Source organism: Hydractinia symbiolongicarpus, chromosome 9 (genome assembly GCF_029227915.1).
Source record: "Hydractinia symbiolongicarpus strain clone_291-10 chromosome 9, HSymV2.1, whole genome shotgun sequence".
Taxonomy (NCBI): domain Eukaryota; kingdom Metazoa; phylum Cnidaria; class Hydrozoa; order Anthoathecata; family Hydractiniidae; genus Hydractinia; species Hydractinia symbiolongicarpus.
Window position 1 is genome coordinate 4,168,246 of NC_079883.1, and position 21,826 is coordinate 4,190,071.

The 21,826-nt window shown below is 33.9% G+C and overlaps 4 protein-coding genes across 4 annotated transcripts; 2 read left to right on the forward strand and 2 right to left on the reverse strand.

The window, feature by feature from the left end:
• The first annotated feature begins 228 nt into the window (after positions 1-228).
• Positions 229-5,021, forward strand: LOC130656280 (potassium voltage-gated channel protein Shal-like). The gene is made up of 3 exons (XM_057459110.1): positions 229-1,575; positions 2,060-2,168; positions 4,863-5,021. Exons 1-3 carry the CDS (start codon positions 449-451, stop codon positions 4,896-4,898), a joined length of 1,272 nt encoding a protein of 423 aa, XP_057315093.1. The 5' UTR covers positions 229-448; the 3' UTR covers positions 4,899-5,021.
• Positions 4,917-8,948, reverse strand: LOC130656283 (uncharacterized). The gene is made up of 5 exons (XM_057459112.1): positions 8,174-8,948; positions 6,477-6,568; positions 6,088-6,204; positions 5,699-5,810; positions 4,917-5,254 (listed from the first exon to the last, which is right to left on the reverse strand). The coding sequence occupies exons 1-5, from the start codon at positions 8,375-8,377 to the stop codon at positions 5,132-5,134; spliced, it is 648 nt and encodes a 215-aa protein (XP_057315095.1). The 5' UTR covers positions 8,378-8,948; the 3' UTR covers positions 4,917-5,131.
• Positions 8,949-9,098: 150 nt separating this feature from the next.
• On the reverse strand, positions 9,099-10,037 carry LOC130656282 (triosephosphate isomerase-like). Its single transcript, XM_057459111.1, has one exon. The coding sequence runs from the start codon at positions 9,995-9,997 to the stop codon at positions 9,248-9,250; it is 750 nt and encodes a 249-aa protein (XP_057315094.1). The 5' UTR covers positions 9,998-10,037; the 3' UTR covers positions 9,099-9,247.
• An 8,198-nt stretch (positions 10,038-18,235) lies between these two features.
• Positions 18,236-20,968, forward strand: LOC130656661 (uncharacterized). Its single transcript, XM_057459563.1, has one exon. The coding sequence runs from the start codon at positions 19,330-19,332 to the stop codon at positions 20,104-20,106; it is 777 nt and encodes a 258-aa protein (XP_057315546.1). The 5' UTR covers positions 18,236-19,329; the 3' UTR covers positions 20,107-20,968.
• Positions 20,969-21,826: the final 858 nt, after the last annotated feature.

Consider the following 21,826-nt stretch of genomic DNA (forward strand, 5'->3'; position numbering starts at 1 on the left):
GGGACAAAAAACCAAACTCGTTCAAGTCCCCATAGCAGGGATGCAATAGTTGCATAGAAAGGGGAGCTTTGATCGAAGCTGTTTAAGTTGGGAAAAGAATTGCTAGAAACACTTGAAAATTTTCGAGCATGTTAAAAAAAATTATAGAAAGGGGTTTATCTTTTTTCCGTTTTTCTAATCAGGCCATCTGCGAGAATCTAAAAAAAAGAATTCAATAAACAATATGCGATGTTCTTTTTTTTGCAAAGTAATCGAGCGGAGTTAATACGTGGCCTAGAGGTTCACTTATCAATGATTCTATTAAACAAATTTCAACTGTTTTTAATAATTTATATGAAATCTTTGGTCTTGACTGCGACAGTAGGTAGTCAGGAAGAAGAGTGCGATCAAAACAAACCAGCAGAAGGCGAAACAACTTCGATGAAAGTCGGTTTGGTGAATACTTAAAATGTACTCTGTGGCGTCTACAGCCGGTTATTTTGTCTCTAGAAAGTTAGCAAACAAAAACCGACCACCCCGACGTGGGGGTAAAAAATCTCTAGTAATTGACCCTTCGACTTACATAACGGGTAAAGAAATCAAGATTAACGTCAGTGGTGCAATGTTCCATATACACGAATCTTATCTGAATCAGCATCCTGATACACTCCTTGGAAGCGCAGAAAGAAATTACTTTTATGATGAAGATGCTAGTGAATATTTCTTTGACCGCGATCCGTACATGTTTCGGTTTATTCACAAGTATTACAAGACGGGGAAGCTGCATTTTTCGGATAATGATTGCTATGAATCGTTCAATGATGAGATGGAATTTTTTCGCATCAATCCTGACGAAGTGGCGCCTTGTTGTAGCGACAGCTACGAGATACAATTATTACAAAAACTGGAAAAAGAAAAGAAAATCGAGGTTATCAAAAGAATACCTCCTCAGAATTTCCGCGAATTGTGTTGGGAATTTACCGAAGAGCCTCAATTCTGTCTCTCCGCCACGGTGTTTTATTATATCAGTTGCTTAATTATTACACTCTCCGTTGCGTTAAATTCCGCAGAAACAGTCCCGTGTAATACCTTTAAATTAAACGGGACAATCATTAGTGAAAGGTGTGGGGAAGTGCACGATGAAATTTTTTTTACCATAGATTCGACATGCGTTGGATTTTTTACTTTAGAATATTTACTGAGGCTTTATGGTACACCGAATCGCTTGAAATTTGTTAAAGGTTTTATGTCTGTTGTGGATATTTTATCAATTCTACCCTACTTCATTGACTTGACGTTAGCTCTCTTAAGTGTCGAAAACAATGCTTCGGTAACAAGCTCACTTGTCGCATTGCGTTCCCTTCGTATATTTCGCATATTCAAACTCGCAAGACATTCGAAAAGACTTCGAGATTTATCCTCTTCAATAAAGAACTCTGCGAGTGAGCTCGGCTTTATAGTGTTTATGTACTTCATCGTTGTGATTGTTTTTGCAAGTATTATATACTACGCAGAAAACATGGGAGGCGAAAATACGAAGATTGATAGCATACCAGAGGCGATATGGTATACTGTTGTGACAACCACAACTTTAGGGTAAGTTTGACCGCGCACTTTTTTTCTTAATGTTTTTGTTTTCCAGAATTTTTTTACGTAAACGCGAAGTGTTTAAGTTATAAAATGGAAAGAGAAGTTACAAGATTAAAAACTAAATGCAATTATCTAAATAAGTTAAATTTTTGCACTGAAAGAAAAAATTAACATTAATTCACGAAAACAAGAAATTAGTGTCTAAGAATAATTTTCACCTTGACTTTCTTTATTGAATCAACCGACAGCCGGCAGATGATTATTTTGCTTACGTCAACTATTGTGAACCGCAAAGTCTGTATCAGTTCTTGTTTTCACTTTACATTTGCCAAATATTTGCAATTTCGTTTTCAGAAGAAAATAACAAAATCTTACAATGCTGGTTAGCTTTACTTAAAAAAATGTGATCTGAAAAATCCTTAATTTTGAGCAGCTTGTAAACGTTTTCTTGTTTTGGGAAAATTATTTCTTATTTCTTATTACTTTCCAGGTACGGAGATATCGTTCCAATAACGGTTCAGGGGAAGCTGATTGGTTCAATGTGTTGTTTGATGGGTGTCTTAGTCATTGCACTTCCAGTACCGATCATCCAAATGAAGGTTAGTCTGCTTTGCTCTACGTAATTTGGCAAGGTGGAATTTCTAGCGAGTCGAAATATTATATTTCGAAGGTATTAAATAGCATCATTATCAAGCATCCAAAGCGTGCACTTTTTTTTCTAAAGCAAAAATATATTTAATAGTGTGTTCGCTTTAGGTTGTGCTCTTGTTAACCTGTCTAAAATTGAAAAAAGTGGAGTGAATTTTTCCAAAGTTTTTTAATAAAACATAGGGAACATGATTATGCATGTTCTGCACAAAATAATAAATTTAAATATGAAAATTATCTTCTCCAAACCTATTGCTGACGGAAATTTCAGACTTTTAAATGAAAATCCACCCACTTCAATCTATTAACACTCTCCAAAAAATTACCAAGCATTCCCACTCTCTTACTACCACGTTACTAAGAGTAGTTACAATATCATATTATAAGATCAATATTATCATCATTTACAACTCCAATCTGTTTCTATCTACTAGTGTTTACATAGAAAAATTTCAAGGCTGGCTTACAATCACAATTACAGTCACAGAAAGCATTTTCCCAAAATACGAATAATCAATCAAGTCAAAAAAAATTGCTATTTTATGGTGTCTACCTTAGTACGTTGTTTCATCTTTTAAATATTTTTCAATGTCTGCGCAAATTATCAAGTTTTTCTACTATTTTCATTACTTTCTTTGATTTAAGTATCATTGCTAATAATTCATTTTTATTTACTGTTTAAACTGTGGAAAAGTAAAATGGAAACATTTCCTTCCGTTGTAGCTGAAAAAAAAATTGTAAAAAAAGTAGATAGATTAATTTCGCAATTTATTTTTTTAAAAAGTTAAGCTCGCGCTATAACAAGTGTGTGTAAAGTTTTTATGCTTAAAAGTAACAGCTTAGTTAGCTAGCTAGCTTAATGCAAGCTAGTTGTTTTTAGACCCATAGTTACTTCTCTTAATGCTGGCTAACCATAAGCTTATCTGTTGTATGTTATAGCTAGCTGCTAGCGTGCGTCTCGCTACATGCGCAGCTAAGCTACAATTTTGCGTGACAGACAAACAGAGGTGTACGGGTATTATAATATAGATATGGCCAGGAGTTATGTCTTCTAATTGTTTTTGAGCTGTTAGTCTTCTGAGCCTGAATTATAATAGATGTAGCTGGCCACAAATTCTGAAGCCTATACAAAAGTTTCAAGGAAAAGTTAAGGACGCTTGCTGCACTTGGCATATAACATGCCGGAGGAAGATATTTTTTAAAATTTGTATAAACTTGTGAGTAATTTATATTGTGATTAGCCTTTGAGGGAAACACCTTGTCAGTTGTTTTAAAGAAGGGACACAAAACCTTTGCAATTTCTATCCAACTAGTAGATGGCCTAATGTGAAGATCGAACCCTTTATTAAGCTACCGATTTCACACTATACTGTATATAAAATGACAATTAAGTAGATAAGCGCTATATCAAAATATACATGGCTTAAATAAATTAGTCCTTGCTCCTTGCTTAAATTTGATATAGACCGGCTTGAGATTTGGAATTAACCAGTTTTGAGACGAAAGCAACGAAGCAAAAAGAACAGGCGAACCCATAACACTGTTTAAAAGCATGAAATTTTACCCTTTTTTAAGATTATACCACTGCTGGTTGACAATCATGTTACCTCACTCATCACAAAATTTTTACCTCACTCATCACAAAATTTAAAAAGCTATAAAATGAAAATAACATTTTCTGAATTTTTTAGTTAGCCAGCCAATTAAAGTACGTCTATTCATTATTACAGCTAATAATTTTGGATAGAATCCTACTTCCAGCATTTCTACGTGTTTTTTTTTGTGCCATTTCTCTCTGCCGAACTCGTAGTTAATTTCCGCCGGCGAAGGCGAAATCTTTAATATCGCCTGGAAAGATAGAGATAGATAGATACAGCCCAGAGCCTGGACGCCTAAAACTTATCCAGGCTAAAGCTTAAATCCTCGTTTTGACAGATTTTTTTCTGAGAACGAGGCTAAAATGAGTTTTAAGCCAATAAGAATCCTAACAGTGCAACAAATTGTTTTATTATCCAATGAACATTACTTTATTTTAAAGTTTATAATCGAAAGTTAAAGCTCGTGCAGTGTAGCATAATGAAGATTGTCTTATAATGCGCCATCTTTGATGTTATATAATTACGTCATTTCCTTTTGTACTACAATTTTGTAAAGCTATATTCAGCAGAACTAATTAATTATCAATGAATTTTAATTTAAAGATGAATTGTTGAGGCTGGATATTTTTGGTGAAAGATAATGTATTATAGCTATAAAATTGTGACAAATATGTCACGAATTTATATCTTTTTTCAGATTATTGCTAATGGCGGAAATCTTTAAGTCGCAGGGCTTCTTGTTTCTATTTAAAACGCACATCGTATCAAAATTCTTATATCACCAGCCTGGGCTGGGAAATTTTCAATGTTCTTTTTTGTATTAGAAATGATGACACAGGTTCAATTAAAGGTCTAAAATATCTCGCGCGAAAACCAATCTTCGCGAAATACATTTTTTCGGACCTCGCGAAAAAAGTATTTCCGAATATTATTAAACTCAAGGTACCTAAAATAAATTGTACATTCGCTGAATGATCCATTTGTCGATTTTTTTTTAACCTGAAAATAAGTCATAATTCCTAAAATGACTTGTATGCTTCTTTTTAGTCAAACACACTGGATGCGAAAGACATACAATCGTGAAGACTCAAAATAATGACATCAAAGATGTAAATTTTATTACATCCCTATCAGCTTGTACATAGTATTTTCACGGTAAAAATATAATACACAAAGTTTTAATAAAATTCTCGTACAAAAAAGTTAGCACGGATATTCTTAATGTTATACTGAAGAACGCGTTGACATGACGTATAACCAAAAATTCAAATACCGAGCTTCGACCCAGACTCGTAAGATATTCAGCAAGGCTTTGTTTATGTCACCTTACGTTTCCAAAACATGATACGTTCGAAGTAATTCGAAGACACGATAATGACGTAAAATAAACCAATTAAATTGCCAGAAATTGCTCCAAAGCAACATGTGATTGGCCAGGTCTACAAAAAAAGGTTCAGATTATGGATAATCTAAATTGGTGACTCGTGAAATATAAAATAAGGGCATTTCCTAATCAGCTTTTATTTAGAATTCACGTTGAAGGTCGAAATTGGGAAAAAAATTTTGCTAAATTCGCGCAAAAAAGTAATTTAATTTTTTATAATTTATACCACATATCTAAGGGCTTTATTCATAAACTTTTGCGAAAAGGCGAAAAACTGCGAAAACGCAAAAGTTTCTGACCGCGAAATTTTCTGATCTTACAGTGCTTAGGAGATTAAAGGTGTGGTCACCCTGGGAACTAAAAAAGTATTCCACTATAGACTTGAGAATAGTTATAGACTTCCATAAAGATTTATTGAGCTTCCAGTCTGAAGCAAAAAATATGTTTCCTGCGCTTTTTTTAGTATGTTTCATCACAGAAAAAATATGAATCTCCATACCTGCCAATCACGGTCCCAATCTAACGGGATAGGAAAAGCACCGACCCATGCCCCTGCAACAGTAAAAAATGATGTGGTCTTTATCGCATCATGCAGTGAAATTTTCGGATCTCTAAATAATAAAAAAATCCAGTGTTAATCCAGAAACCTCTTAACCTTTTCTTTAATGGCGGATGAAGGATAAAAGAGGGAGAAGCAAACACGTCTTATACCAGGGTGGATAATTCTCGGGGTGATTGTTTAAATTTGGTATAGTTTAAAAAAGTGTAAACCAACAAAACCAAAACCGTACAAAGAATCGGGTAAATAATCGAATCCGATAGAAATATCTTCTAACTTACAAAGAATCGGGTAAATAATCGAATTCTATAGAATATCTTCTAACTTACAAAGAATCGGGTAAATAGTTGACAAATTCTTCCCATTGCGTTTCATGAACGATAAAAAGTGGAAAGATGGTTAAAGTAGCGCATAAACAACTGAAGCTAAATGTTTCTTCTAAACCTCTAAACAAAAAAATAATAATAAAAAAATTAAATGCAATTAATTTTAGCGGAAATTGTTTATGTTAAATTTGCGAAAATTAGTTACAGCAAAAATTATGGTTTCAAATCTCGCCATTCGCAGAATTGAATTTTTTTTAATATTTTTTTTGTAATACGATTTACTTTCTGCGAATTTCATCTTCATTACCTTCTAATTCAGCGAAACTAAAAAACCAATAAGGTAATCAACCATAACGGGATAAAAACAATAGCAAAGTTTCGAAATAACATACTCTGTAAATGCGGCTCCTAATAATACAGCAAACACGTGATATATACATGCACCAATCAGCGTTGCAGATAGCCCGTATAAAAACATCACACCCTAAAAAGGACATTTATAAAAATATTGCTGGTTGGAGAGTTTAATACATGGGTGAGTGCAATCCAGATTTTTTAACCCTTTTTCAACGGTGTGCAAAGGCGGGAAGAAAAGTGGCTAGACCGCATTCGAATACCTTAAATGGATTATATTTCGCGTGAATTGAATTTCGCGGGTTTTAAAAAATTCGCGAAATCAAGTCCACGCGAAATATTTAAAGTGAGGGTTGGTTCGAAAATATTGAATATTTCCCATAATAAACAGTGTAAATCAACCTCGTCCCTTTGGCTTTTTGGTCATGGCGAGTCGGCAAGCATGGCGAGTCGGCAAGCATGGCGACTCAAAAAGATGTTGGAAACAGGTTGATTGTAAATAACACAGAACAGAGCATTTTTTTCCTACTTCTTTTGTGTGTTTATTAAATTCTAATTTATTTATTTTTCACCATGTTGCATTTGTGAAAATAAATTTCCGCAAAATTATATCCACGCTAAATTCGGTGAATATAGCGTCCGCGAAAATTAGTCTACGCAAAATTGAATCTATTTAAAGAAGATTTTTGTTTGTGGAGATTTAGATTTTTCTTCTGAATAATAACGCTACTATACCGACAAATGCCTAAAAGTTGATAATAAAAACTCATAAAGCAAAGAGGTGAAGCATAAGTTATACACCAATATTCTTATTCTCTGTTTTGTGTGTGGTTTACATTTGCTTGCTATAAATTTTGTGAACGGCTTGCTGTGCAATCTTCTCCATTTCATGCATTAAGTCAAAAATGTAAGAGCAAAATATGAACCAAAAGGGTAAAGTAGGCGGCTGTACAAGTGAAGCATGGTTAAGTTGTATAAAAACGAAAAGTGAACGTTTTCATTTAGCAGATCTGGATCTGGTATCCACCTAAAACACACGTGTTGAGACGGATCAAAAAAATGTCACTCGTATACTTAATTTCCTCATTCCGTTTAAAAAGTTTAACATGGCCTCTCGCTATACAAACAGTCAGGTCGGGCCGGGTCGGGTCGGGTCTGGGAATAACTGAAACCCTGATAGCGACATTTTCAATTTTCGCTGCCTTCGACGTTTCCTTTCTCTGCTGTACCAAACTAGGACTGTATTTATTGCAAAGGGTATTTTTAGCTCCTCTTCCCAGAACTTATGGTTACAAAAATAATAGTCTAAACTGAAAAAGACCTATTCTACGTTCACAATACAATTTTTTAAGCATAACGTTTATAAGCTCGAATAAAGTACGAGCCTAATGTTCGGTAATTTTATTAAAAAATAAGCATATAATGGGCGAGGCTCAGTTCGGTAGATATCTATTTTTGTAGTTTTTATATCTGAAAAGGTTTGTTTTGTGAAAATGAGCATTTAATCTTTACAGAAGAGTTATTGACGTCTTTTCAGATTGACACTTTAAAATAATGCAACAAAACCCGTTTTTCAGCCTAATGCAACAGGCGATGCCAAATACCAAAACATTTTGACATTCTACCTTCAACGCATGTTTCTCATTTTATACTCCCTCGCTTGCCTCCCAAGTGCTTACACAGCTCTTGCGTCTTCTTATAACTTCAAAATTGGGCAAACAAGACAAAATCTTACCTCGTTGATGTTCTTTTTAGTAGTAGCCATAACTCGAATTGTTGCAAAAAATCCCAGTAGTAACAAGGGAATGTACACTTTCAAAAATAACATTATATGCACAGAGCAAAGTGGAGATATGTTGAATATATAAAGGATGGCCAATATGGTAGATTGATACACCAACAAAGTAATTGCGAAGATGGAAGGTTTCTGAAGATTCATATTGTTTTACTGAATATTAACCTATAAAAAGTACAGTTAGGTTAAAACAAACAGAAGAACAATATACCAGCTTCGAAAATAACAAATAAATTTCAAGTAAATTTTGCTAAGAGGTGGTTTACATGAGGCCAAAGTGAAATTTCACTTTGCAGTGAAAAGTGCAACTTTGAGTTGATTTTAATTTCAGCCAAATCTTTTATATTCGTGAATTTAAGTGTGCATAAAAACTGTATATTTCACTCCAGAGTGAAGTGTTAAAGAAATCCACCTTGATCATAAAACAATCCTAAGAAATACACCATGAACCAAAGTGACTTAAACCATTTTGAGTTAACCTCGATCTCATGTGACCGGCCCCTAAGACTAAATATTGTATGGCGAATATTTTTCCCTATTAAAATAACGAAACACACTGTTAAACACATAGCTTTGGTCTTGTTAGTTTAACATACGATTTTGTTAAAATCTGATCATAGATTTTATTCATAGTTCGTAGTAACAGATTTCACTTTTCATTATCTCAAAACCCACCTAATAGGTTTTTTTTTTTCTCAGGAGAATGTCTCATTTGTTAAAAAACATAGAATTCATAAACTGGATTTTTAATGCCTTTGGCAAGTTTATTAAAACTACAGCTTGCAAAAGATTCCACAATCGATTCAAATCAAATCGATTGTGGAATCGAAGATGATCAAAATCGAGACAGAGAAGAAAAAAAATCTCTTTCATGTCAGTTTCTTCTTACTGGTAAAAACACAAAAAAACAGCAACAAACATAAAAAACATAATTTTGAGCATCAGATTTAAAAATCCTAGCAATTATCTAAATACAGGCAGTATTAATAGAGTTTATTTCCTCCTCTCATTAGTCTACATTCTTGCATTCACAATTTTAACAAAGTCTGGTTTTAAAGAAGCTCCACCAACTAAAAAACCATCCACATCTGGCTTCTTGGCCAACTCAGCACAATTTCCAGCAGACACAGAACCACCATACAAGATGCGTGTTGTTTCAGATACATTTGGATTGACATTCTCAATCAACCACTTTCGAATTTCCGAGTGCACTTGCTGTGCCTGTTCTGGAGTAGCAACTTTGCCTGTCCCAATAGCCCAAACTGGTTCATATGCTATGACCATTCTGGACCAGTCGCTGACATTTGCCGCAATCGACTTCATTTGTGTTGAAATCACCTCCATTGTTTTATCAGCTTCCCGTTCTTCAAGCAGTTCACCAATACAAGCAATGACACCAAGCTTTGTGCTGGATAAAACATGTGCAACTTTTTCTCCGATAAACTCATTACTTTCTCCAAATTTATGCCTTCTTTCTGAATGGCCCAAGATAATCCAATCACATCCAAGATCAGCGGCCATTTCAGCAGATACCTCTCCTGTATAAGCTCCTGATGTCAATGAATGACAATTTTGCAAAGCAACTTTCACATTACTTTTGAGACCGTCTTTCACATGAGCAACATACAATGATGGTGGAGCAACAACAACATCAGTGTCAGGGTTCATTTCTCCAGCATTAAGAAATTCCAAAATACTGTTAATTTTTAATTTGTCTCCATTCATTTTCCAATTACCACCAACAAAAAAGCGTCTTGCAGCCATTGTATGTATATAGCACTAGTAAATAATTTTTTGAGTACACTCGTGCATGCATAAATTTTTCATGGAAAAAAACACAGTCTTTCTGATTTAATTTGCTTATCATCGTCAAAAATATTGACATGAAATGCTGAAGTGAATTACAAAAGCTAAAGAAAATTGTTATATCTTACCCTTGAACAATAATTATGACCAGCAGACAAGAGACTTAATTAACACTCACAGAAGGAGCCTTAAAGACAATCTATATAGTACACTCTTTTTTATAAATGTAGTATTTATTTTTTCAGCCTCAGTATGTGCCTTACAATACCCAATGTTTCTACCATTTTACACAGTAGTAAATATTTTCCCAAATTTGCTTATAAAAGTTTTGCATGCTTATAAAGAAAGAGTGTACATCAAGTTAGCAAATAGGAACCATAATTTGCTAAGGAACCGTTAGATGTTATAAACAAACCAAACAAAATTAAGATAATCCAATCTTATGGAGAATTAAATAAATAAACAACATGCACTTATCCTGGATATTGACTCCTGATTAAATACTATCACAAAACACACACGAGAAGAAAGGTGGATGTTGCCTCTTTTTTTAGACCAAGTCAACGTAACTGAAAAAGTGACTTCCATATTTATACTGCTGCAAAAAAATGTCTGTTTTTTTTTTTCAAAAAACCCTTTCTCCTCTACATGTTTTTTAAAGCAATATACAGCACTAAATGAGAAGGTAAAACTGTCATAATTTCTTTATTATGCTCAACACAAAGCATTCCCTTCACATTACCTGGCTTTGTTAAAACAATAAAATCAATACTGTCTCACACCATATATGAAGCAAATACAGCTGGTCTGTATCTTATCAATAAATTTAATAAAACACAAAATGAAGTAAAAAGAATTTGTGACAATGTATTTCTGTAACAAGGATTGTGACAATTGTTTTCATTGTTTCTTATATAAATTTACTAATAGTTGAATACCAGTTTGAAAATAGGGTACAAAAGGGGAAAAATTCTCTTTTTTGTGAAAAAAATTTCATAGATGTATGGAGGTTGCATACAGGTGATTTTGGGTTACCACATCAATTGGAAAGCAGACATAAGATTTTTCCTACTATAGACCTTTTTGAATGTTTGCATTTTTTGAAGTAAGCTCGTATATAGCTTTTCAAATTGTGTGGCAGGCAGAAAGATGCAAACACTTGTTGAAGGGTGGTCTTTCTGTCCATTTCTTTGCACAAAAAGGTTTTAAATAAATATATGACATATTGCAGAGGCATTATATGGTGGAGTTACGGAATGCAAATGATGTAATTTTCATAGCAGAATCAAAGGAAGATAGTTGTGGATGTGGAAAAAAGGAATAGAAGAGAAAGGGCTGAAAGTGAATGCAACAAAGTCTAAAGTCATGTCAAGTTTGTAGTTAAAAAAGTGGCCTTGTGAAGTTTGCAGGAAAGGGTGGGTAGTATAACTAAACTTTTTGTTAGACTTGTAGGCATTAGGTATTGTGGTATTGCAAGGAGGTTAAGCGCTGATGTTCAGTTTGTTTATAACCACTCCAAAGGTGGGATTATAGACAATGAAGTTTTTTCAGATCTAATGATTTACATCTGTGGGGTTAGAGAAAGTTGAGAACATCTGTTTCTTAGATAATACGTTGGGTAGTGAAGGGGGTGTTGGAAGAAGTGTTACTTGTAGAATAGGGTCTGCCTGGAAAAAGTTCAGAGACTTGCTTACTTTTTTTACTGGCAAAGTCTTGTAGATTAAGGTAAAAGGTATAGATTATTTTAATGTTGTACAGTATAATACTTGGGCAATTACTGCTTCAAAGAGCTATAGAAAGAAATAATACGAGAATGGTTGATTAGATTTTTGAAATATAATAAGAGTTCAGAGGAGGTAAGAATTAGGAATTTGTTGTATAACGCGTTATCTAGATAAAAAAATTGAGTTGATTGAGATATTTGGAAAAAATGGGGGAGGGTACTGGATAAGAAAGCATAGAGATCTTAGTTTGTGGGCTATAGACCAGAGGTAGATCAAGAAAGAACTTAAGAAGGAAATAAGGACGGACTTGATACAAAAATTTATTGGTTAAATTTATGATAAAAATATATAGCTGAAATCTCTATAATAATACAGAGACTGTGTCTGTCTGTTTGTAACAGGCAAAGTGGATGTGTTCATTTTCCTTTGATGTCGTCAAAAAAGTTATGTCTGAAATGTTAAATAACCAGGCCATTAAATTTTGCTTTAAGCCATTACTGCATGCTAGTAATGGTTATGACTGACTAGCAAAGTTATACAACTCAACACTAGATAGCTAAGGTCAAAAAATTATTATTTTAAATTTCTTATTGTCTTTTAATAAATTATCTAGTCTCTATAAGGGCTACGTCAATATTAAAAATAAATTATTGTAATATGAAGCAGCATCTGCATTGCTTAGATTCATTCATCGCCTTTATTCTAGTTTTGTGCATCACTATAGGAAGTCTCAAATAAACAAAAAATTTAGAATTAAATAAAATTTGCTACCAAAGGAAGGGCACATTTAGCCAACTATCTTTAAGGTTTTATTGTGTAGATGAGTTACAGCATGATGTAGCTGTTTTGATTTTGCATCTAAAACAATGGACATGCGCACGCATGCACACAGGCAAGAAATATAAAAAACAAACCGCAAAGATCAAAAAAATCAAGTTAAAAAAGTAACATAAAATAAGAAAATGATAATTAAGAAAAACCAATTCCAGCTCCTTTTGGATCGTTTATTCCTTAAATCTATTCCTTAAAATATGTGGAACTTTATAAACATTCGCAACTCATCTATAGATTTATTTTATTTTAAACAGATTGCTGTCAAATTGCTACGGAGAAACATCAAAGTTGAAACCCACCAATCACAAACATCATGCGGCAATTTGAGTAAACACTGCCCCTAAAAGACTATTTAAAGCTTACCTCCCGAAAAAAATTAAGTTGAACTAAATTGGCTTATATTCATACGTGATTTACAAATATATTTATTTTCCTTAATTCGCACTTATAAGTTAATAATGCCTATTCAAAGATTAAAAAATTCAGCTCCGACACAAGGTAAAGCATCCGCAATGTTGTTTCATAAGTTTCTTCACCTTGAGTGTTCTGATGTCACCTGTTAGAAGATCGTAAATCACCTTCTGCATTGAAATTTTTTACTCAAATTTTACTAGTGAAATTCATAGGTAATGAGTATGTTTACCCCCGTGAAAATATCAAGGAACTTTGAAAATGAATACTAACTTCCATTAAGAAATCATCATTCAATTGCAATACCGAGGAGCTGTGACGCAAAAAAAAGAAAAAAAAGGCAACAGGGAAGATGTTGTAGAATTTCAATTTGAGCCTATCAGGTGAAATACTAGATCAAGCACTGAATGGAATTCCAGTTGGGAGAGCTCTGATGAGGATACTATTCAAGAAGAAGTCGCTTGACATGTTGTTGTTGCTGTGAACACGTGGTGCAAGTGTGCAAAGTGTAAGAAAATGCTGAGTGAAGCGGAGTGTCTTTGCTGTGAGTTAGAATCCGTGAATATTTTTAATTTGATCAGTGAGTTTTGATATGTGATTCATATGCACATGTAAGCATTGCGATTTTGCTAGTGTGAAAATCATACTCTTTTTTTAGATAACTGCATTACAGAACATGAAAACTTCCACAGTATCATACTGTGGAACTTTTTTTTACAAATCACATCCTATGCGCAAAGTTTCGCCTCTCATCACGGGGTTCAAATGTGAGCTTCTAACTAGTGACGTCAGGCACATAATTATACTGTTTAAATGCTCACTTGCAAAATGGCAAACAAGTGAGGTGAAGGCTTAAAAACATGAAGTAAACATTGTCTGGTTTCTTGAATACTGGAGTGACTTTCACACAATAAACGTTAAATTGTTTTTTCTGAAGATGTTATGAATCAATTTATAGGTCAATTTTTCTCCGGAGGTAAGCTTTAATAATAGACCATTTCGGAGATTATGCGCCACTATGAATTTGCGGAACTCAGTGGTGCAAGTTGAACTTTGGACTTCACGTTTTATTCAGTCATTTGCCTTGCGGAACTGCTGGCGGCAGGACAGTTTTGATTTTTGATATCTGTTTTTATCTTTGTGATACTAATTTTATTATATATATTTTGAAAAATACTTTTATTAGGCACTTATTTGTACTTTTAATTTCTTTTTGTACAATAAATGCAACTTAATATATCCTAAAAACCTTTAAACTATCTAGCTAGCTATAGGTCTCCCAAAAATGCTTTTAGGACACTGTACTGTAGCTAGCTATAAGGCTGTAATTAGTAACTAATGCTTGGTTAAAGGTAATTTCATTTTATATTTAGATATTTAAAATTGTGTAGCTGCTTTGTGCATTATAAAGATATTGGCATTGGATTTTAAACATGGATTATACTTTACTTTAGAGAGAAATTTTTGATTTTGGAAATACCTTACTGGATTTGGACTTGAACTTTGTTTTTGAATTTGTAAAAAAATGTTTAGGTTGTAGTATTTGTAAAGATCTAGAGAGTTATAATCCACTGTCAAAATACTTGTCACAACTCTATAAGGTTATTCCTAGAGTGAAACTTAAGCTCGCAAAATAATCTGGCTTCTTCTCTATAATGGATGTAAAAATTTTTAATGCACTGCCCATAGAGATACGGTAACAGGTTCAGTCCCAGATTTTAGGAATAGAGTCATTAGTCATTTTAATTGCAAATAATTTTTATTATTTTGATATTTTTATAATTTTGTTTTTCGGTTTATGTTTGTCCCTTGACTCGTCTACTTAAACACTTCTATCTTTTGAGTCTTTTAAGAGTGGTATTAGAAAGAATACTTGTATATATAATTTTTTTGTACACTTCCCTTATTGAAAAATATCAAAAAGGGAAAAATGATGAGTTCAGTTTACTAAAGTGGTATTCAATTTTTTGTTTTTCTATGTTATTTGTTTCAGTCACAATGTCTATTTTACATGATGTTTTGTTATATATATTCGTATGTCTTTATCGGTTTCTTTATCAGGACATGCAATTATGGCAGTATATAATTTATTTTAAAGTGTAAATATTTATGATAAATAAATAAATTACTCTGTGAAGCTTGTGTAAATTATTGGCATAATTTCCATTGCAGAAAAAGCTCTGGCGATTATATCAACTATTACTCAGTCCACAATAAGTGAGTCAGCTGCCTCACACTAAGTTCTAAAAAATCCTCATACGTTGTAAGAGGCATAATTCGATCGTAAAAACATGTTTAAAGTTGATTATATAAGTATCCACTTCAGCGTTAAATTTTAAATGTATTAAGTCAAAAATAATAAAACACACTCAGTATCCCTACGTCCTACATCTGTATTTAATTGCTATTTATAATTCATTAATAGATCAAAACAATACGCTTAAATAAATGTTGTCTGGTGTTATCCCCTGTTACTTAGGTAAAAACATTACAAAGACCTAAACACGCTAAGAGTGTATACAAAACTCGTTTCTTTTTGTGTGTTTTAAGAGAGTTTTCTACTACGGCATATAGGGTTCAAAGTTCAACTTGCACCACTGGGCTTCGAAAATCCATAATGGCGCATAATCTCCGAAATGGTCTATTATGAACACCTAAAAATTCCCTTTTTACCACCTTCACTACACCTTCTTGTAACAACTGTAGTACCACCCTAGTACTTTTGCCTAAGTCCAAAAGCAAGAAACAAATTAAAGATGTAGATCATACATTAAAATAACTAAAAATATCCTTAATACATAAAAATTCTCTATTACATAATAACAAAAGAACTGTCTGTTTAGGGACACTTAAGGGTACTTAAAACACAAGGATTGTTAAGTAAATAAAGATTTGATGTATAGAAATTATATTAATTAAAGTGAAAAACCTAAAGATGTAACTAGAGAGGGCTGGGGGGGGCGTAACTAACTGCACAGACAGACTCGAAGGTTCAGAACGTGACATGAACCACGGATTCTTCTGCAGCTTTGCCGCCATTTTATTTAAAAATTTCCGGGAAACAAAATTACACCGAATGCAGGACCAGTCCCCTTTCTTTGCTTCTGGCAACTAAACACCCTGGGGACGTTGTTTTTTTAAATTGTTTTTGACAGTTCTTTATCAATTATAACATTGCTTTTTGTTCTTTTTCGTTGCATTGTATTTCCCGTAAACTACAAGTCCAACATTTCCTTTCTCCAGTTACTTCAACAGCAATAACATTACTTGCTTAAAAAAATGATCCACACAGTTAATGCAAACTAGAGAAAAGTAACTCCCCATAAAATTAAGGCTAATAAAAATCATCGCACAAACTCAGGTAGATTTACTGGACTTAATATATTCAGGTATTACTTTTACACAAAACATTGAAATCAGGAAGAGGGCTCAACCTCGTCCCCCCTGGACTAGCGGCGAAAAAACTTGTTCAGCCGTCAAGTAAGCGCTAGCGGCTTTGACATAAGCAACAATGCCTGGGGACGACGATAGGGGATAATTTAGCGAAACACACTTCGAGCCTCGTTGTTTAAGAATTTACGATGGTACCGCAAAGAGTACATTTTGCTATATCCTTGCAATTTTTGTGGTTCCATAACCAAGGTAGCTTGCAACTGCTGCCGAGGTTAGCGCGATCGCGGATCTCCGCTTGAAATACACTTTACTCTCCATCTTGACAACAAAAAACAGCAGTTAGAATTGTCACCCCACACATTACTTTGCAACTGAGAAGGACGTTAGATCTATAAGATAATTTAAATGAAATTGTAAATGAAGAACGTATTTAGAAAAGAATATTATCCTCGCCAGCGGAACACCACACAACGTTTCATATTTGAGCAAAATTCGTGACATAATTTATGCGCTGCATCATAGATAAAATAAGTTACTGTTTTCAACTTTTTAGCAACCTGAGAAAAAATTCTTACAAATGGAAAGGACCGTACACTGTATGCATTTAAAGAATGAACGTGTATTGCTAAGCAAAGGGATACAATGTTGCAACCTCCATCCCAGGGCTCTTTGTCTCTTTTTTCCAAAGGGACGGCGCGACCTAGGGGATAGACAATGTTGGTCTTCTTAAACCATATCTTTATCCTGTAGATCTGGGAGCGTTCAACTCATGTACAAGGGGTCAGTTCGACCTCACATAAGGCCATTTCTAGTTGGGAAGATATATCAAAAAGATTACTGTAGCACAAATGGGATCTTTAAACACTCTAGAGCCATCTTTGTGGTCCTTCCTAGAAACAATTAACAATTTTATGTGGTTAGCCTCTCTAATTTTGAGGGAGATATATTTAGAGAAGCTAACAACATAAAATATAAATTACTAGTGGTAAATCACTCAAAAGACGAAAAAGCATTTGCTGTGCCACCTAATAATAAGCCAGCTTCAACACAAAGTGTTTTAAAAACTGAATCAAAAAAACGAATGAAATTGCGAAAATAATTCTTGTGTTTGCTTAGAGAGGATCTGTATCCACTTTCAATCATCTAACTCCAACATGCTCTAGGTTTAATACAGCACTTCAAAGAAAATGTCATGATTTGCGTCCTCGTGTGCTTGGTTAAAGGACCGTATAATACATACTCCACAAATGATGATATGCAAAACTCTTAGAGGGAAGGTAATTATCAATCAACGCTAAATACACAGAGAAATGCGGGAAACCTTTCAATCCAGTGTACTAGGATCACATTAAGCTTTTTTATAATTTTCAAGAAGTTTTATCGGAACCACTGAGGTAAAGTGCCCTGCATAAATTACCCTCCGCGATTTTTTCATCCAGTATGTTTTTTCTGGAACTCCATACCTATTCTACGTTTTGGTGCTAAAGAAATTTTCCCACTCTCTGGGTTCTGTTTCACCCCTCTCTAGCTGGTGGTGCACCCCTCTGAACTAATTTGAATGTACGAGAAGTTGTCACAGTCATTAAATCGTCAGCAATATTGGTTAAATGTCAATAACAAGAGAGAGACTGAAAGTTTAATACAATAAACACGCAACCTCGTTTCCAGGGCATTTTGCCTAGTTGATGAAGTTGATAGCGGCTCCGTAATAACGTCTCAGGGGGCACAAGGCCCTGGAGACGAAATTGATAAACACGTAATGCAAATAGACCAAGAAATATTTACGCCCTTGGTAATTGCCATTACTGATAAAATGGACTTTAAAAGCAGTATATCCTCGTTTGCTCTGCTTTGCAATATACTAATATGATTAAATTTTTACATTTTTTTTTTATTATTATTTGCAAATGCCATGATTTTTATTCAGGGGATCTTGTCGTGAAACTGTTTCCAGGAGCTCTAACATTTATTTGGACTCCTTTGTAAAAAAATAGGAATGGCCTTGGGTCACAGAGATTTGAGGTAATAAGTATTTTTATACAAAGTGGCTTTGTCTGTTTTGGCAAGAAAGGAGGGTGTAAGACTCCATTCTTGACCACTTATAATAAAGCTTAGAAGAATAAGAACGTTCTACGTGGGCGGTGATTAAAATATGGGATAACAAAATTTATATTGTGAAGCATTTCTTGTATGTTTGTATTCTTATCCTGAGGATAACTTGCATGTCAAGCTTAACTAACCAGATCAATAAAGATCTCTTTATCTGATAACTACAATTATAATTACTTCTCAATACTCGTGCTCACCCTCACCCGCAGACACTAGTAAGGCCATGGGAGAGCTATTTATCGTCTTGTTTGGCCGCTTCTCACACAAAATGGACTATTATCAATATCACAAACTTTTAAATGAGATTATTACTTTATCTTTTAAATCATCATCCTACAAAAGTGATTGTATATTACGTATCATTCTAAAAATTTACCTTAAAATGTCATGCCGAAGAGTGATCGCATCATAAACTCTGATTCTTGTTAACTCGTTGTTGTCAACAGCATGCGTTGTTATGTAAAAGCTTTCTCTGGTGACTATATTTCCGAACTTTAATGTATTTATCCGCACCGGATTAGAAAAGATGAATTGGTAACAGTCCTGAGATAACGTTTTAATACTAAGCGAGTCAACACAACACTTCATCTATTATTAAGCAGATACATGATGAAACAAAGAGGCTATTAATTTCTCGTATCAGTTCGATATAAAAATTGACAATATGTAAGCCATGACATACCTTCGAACTCTTGTCAATAGCTCATTATTTAACTGAACTGTTATACTGGATGTGTGAAGAAGTATATTTACGATCTCACGTAAACCTGTTTAGTTAAAAAATACACTTCTCATTGTGTCATTAGCTGGTGGATCACAATGAGTAATGGTAGACGTAGTCCGTACAGTCCTATTCAAAGGTTTCGTAGAGCAAGTCAAGACGAAGATGCGAAGATATTTAAAACATTCAAAGTAATATCACAGAAAGTTCCCAATTTCTACCAGGCACGCAATTCCGTTTATCCGATAATTAAACCGTGGAATTGGATTAAGCGTGCTAGAGACTCACTACAAGCTGAAACCAAATCTAATTTAATATGTAAACAAATACAGAACCTGCCCATAGGAGTGCTGTATGCTTTGTATAATGAAGAGAAGGGAATACTCCGCTATGTATCTTCTCTTGACCTCGCTGTATGGCAGTTAAATGAGAAGGAGCTTATGAAATACGCCAAGGAAAACTTGATCAAGAAGGTTGGTTTGATTGAGAAGAATGAACCTTTGTTTACCGAGACGCAGACAGGAGTTTTTTATTGCAATAAATTAAACCATTTGACGTCCTCGTTGTTAGCCGTGCCGGATGTTTTTCACATGATTCCATTAAAGTCGAACAATTATGTCGTGCTTTGCCCACAATCGGACGTCATTTATGTGTCACATTGTCAAGACCAAAGGGGACTATGCATAATTGGGGAGCTCAGTCTGCGGTCTGCACGCTCCAATACACTGCTAAGTTCAAAACCCATCAGAATAACAAAAAATGGTTTGAATCTATACGAGGCAAGTATTGTTCGAAACGAGGCTTCAGTACCATGTAGTGAAGATCAGTTGAAGACGTGCAAAAAAGCTGTTTTTAAAAAATCAAGAAAATTTTAAGCGGGAGTTCTTGGTGTATAAAAAACTAATGACAATTTGTGTTCAAAATATAAGGATAGCTGAGAGATTTTGGATTTGTAAATAAGGTAATCAATAAAGTAATTAATAAACTAATAAATTAACAACAAAGCTGTTCTAAACCATTTCTAAGAATAAGATTTTCAAGCAACCTTGTCTCCAGGGACTCTTGATTTTAGTTGCTGACATTTAGCAAATAACTTTGTTTGATTTCCAATCAGGTAACGAGGCGTTGTTTGCTTTGACGTTTAAAAATGAAAGTGATGTGCAAATTCGTCCCCAGGCTTGTTTAACAAAACCTAAAGCCATATAGAAAATCTAACAATTCTCGGGAACGAGGTTGAGATAAGTTTAATACTTGCTAACATATTTAGAAACTTTTAGCCAGCTTTCTAATTACGGAGACTGTTGGCAATGAACTCTATAATAATTTTTTTGATAAACAAAGTTTATATACAATATATAAAGGATGGGTAATAAAAATTTGTCTTTAATTTTCTTTACACTGGGAATGAATTTGCTTTTCTTCTGCATGATTAGAAAAAAATCGGGTAATCGAGGCTAGTATGAATGCAATGCAAAAAAAATGTCAACATGATTTAATAGAGGGTACTTATAGAGTTGCGAAGTAACTTAAATTTGTTTTCAAAATTTAGAGAAAAAGATGACTCTTCGAAAAAAATATCCGGAAAGCTTAAAATTGTCTAATTTTTGCGCGTACAGTAAAACCCTCTTATGCGGACATTCTTTATAGAGTACACCACTCCACAACACGGACACTCTTCTCAGGAATGGATGGAATGACAATCAAACTGTCATAACAAAACGTCTATGTAGCGGGAAACTGATAGCGGAAATCTTTCTGTATAGCGGAAGTCATTTTAGGGTCCCAACTTGCATTACCCCTTATAACTGACATCTTTATAGCGGACACGTCCAACAATCTGTCATATAAAACAATCCTTTAAATGAACGGTAGCATACTTAGAATATGTATTTCGATTAAGACTTCTCCTAAATCAAGCCTCATGGCACACCTTTCTCAAACACCTCAAACACCTCTCCATAGCGGAGACTTTTGTAAAGTTTTTATGGCGTTAGCTACAGAAAGGTTTAACTGTATTTTATGTAAGTTTATATTCCAATAAATAACAAATTAAGTTCTGGTTAGATAAAATGTAGATGCATTTCTTTATGTAGACTGTAGAATTATATAAATTGTTGTTGTTTTTAAACGATGAAAAAAGCTAAGAAAAAAACTTTACGCTAAAAATACATTTCCGCAATCAGTTCTGTTGTTTCACCAAATTTCGCGCCCTTACAAATACTTTTGAGCAAACGCGCGAAAATAAATACGAAAGTTTTCATCGCTGAGCTCTAAATCTTGTGTAATTAAAGTAGATAAAAAACTTGAAGTATTAGATACTGCATTTAAGAAGTATGTGCTATATAACAAAAAGGTATTTTTTCGAACTCTTAAAGTTTTGTGGACAGGTGGAGTTCAGAATACATTTCATTCTGAAGCAGAAAAACAGATGTATAAACGTTTTCAATAATTTTGTTGTTTTTATTATCAAGCTATCACCAGATTTTACATATTAATATGAAGGTTTTCTTTGATAATATTTACAAGAAGAATGGTAACCTTGTGTTGATATTCTTGTTTTTTTGCTCATGTTGACCGGCGGAATTTATCTATCAA

Excerpts from the sequence above, each read along its gene's own strand:
- LOC130656280 (XM_057459110.1), top strand. The coding sequence starts at position 449 with ATGTACTCTGTGGCGTCTACAGCCGGTTATTTTGTCTCTAGAAAGTTA. Across the intron at positions 1,576-2,059 it reads GTGACAACCACAACTTTAGG|GTACGGAGATATCGTTCCAA; the intron begins GTAAGTTTGACC and ends ATTACTTTCCAG. Across the intron at positions 2,169-4,862 it reads TACCGATCATCCAAATGAAG|TCAAACACACTGGATGCGAA; the intron begins GTTAGTCTGCTT and ends GCTTCTTTTTAG.
- LOC130656283 (XM_057459112.1), bottom strand. The coding sequence starts at position 8,377 with ATGAATCTTCAGAAACCTTCCATCTTCGCAATTACTTTGTTGGTGTAT. Across the intron at positions 5,811-6,087 it reads AACTATTTACCCGATTCTTT|AGATCCGAAAATTTCACTGC; the intron begins GTAAGTTAGAAG and ends TTTATTATTTAG. Across the intron at positions 5,255-5,698 it reads ATTGGGACCGTGATTGGCAG|ACCTGGCCAATCACATGTTG; the intron begins GTATGGAGATTC and ends CTTTTTTTGTAG.
- LOC130656282 (XM_057459111.1), bottom strand. The coding sequence starts at position 9,997 with ATGGCTGCAAGACGCTTTTTTGTTGGTGGTAATTGGAAAATGAATGGA.
- LOC130656661 (XM_057459563.1), top strand. The coding sequence starts at position 19,330 with ATGAGTAATGGTAGACGTAGTCCGTACAGTCCTATTCAAAGGTTTCGT.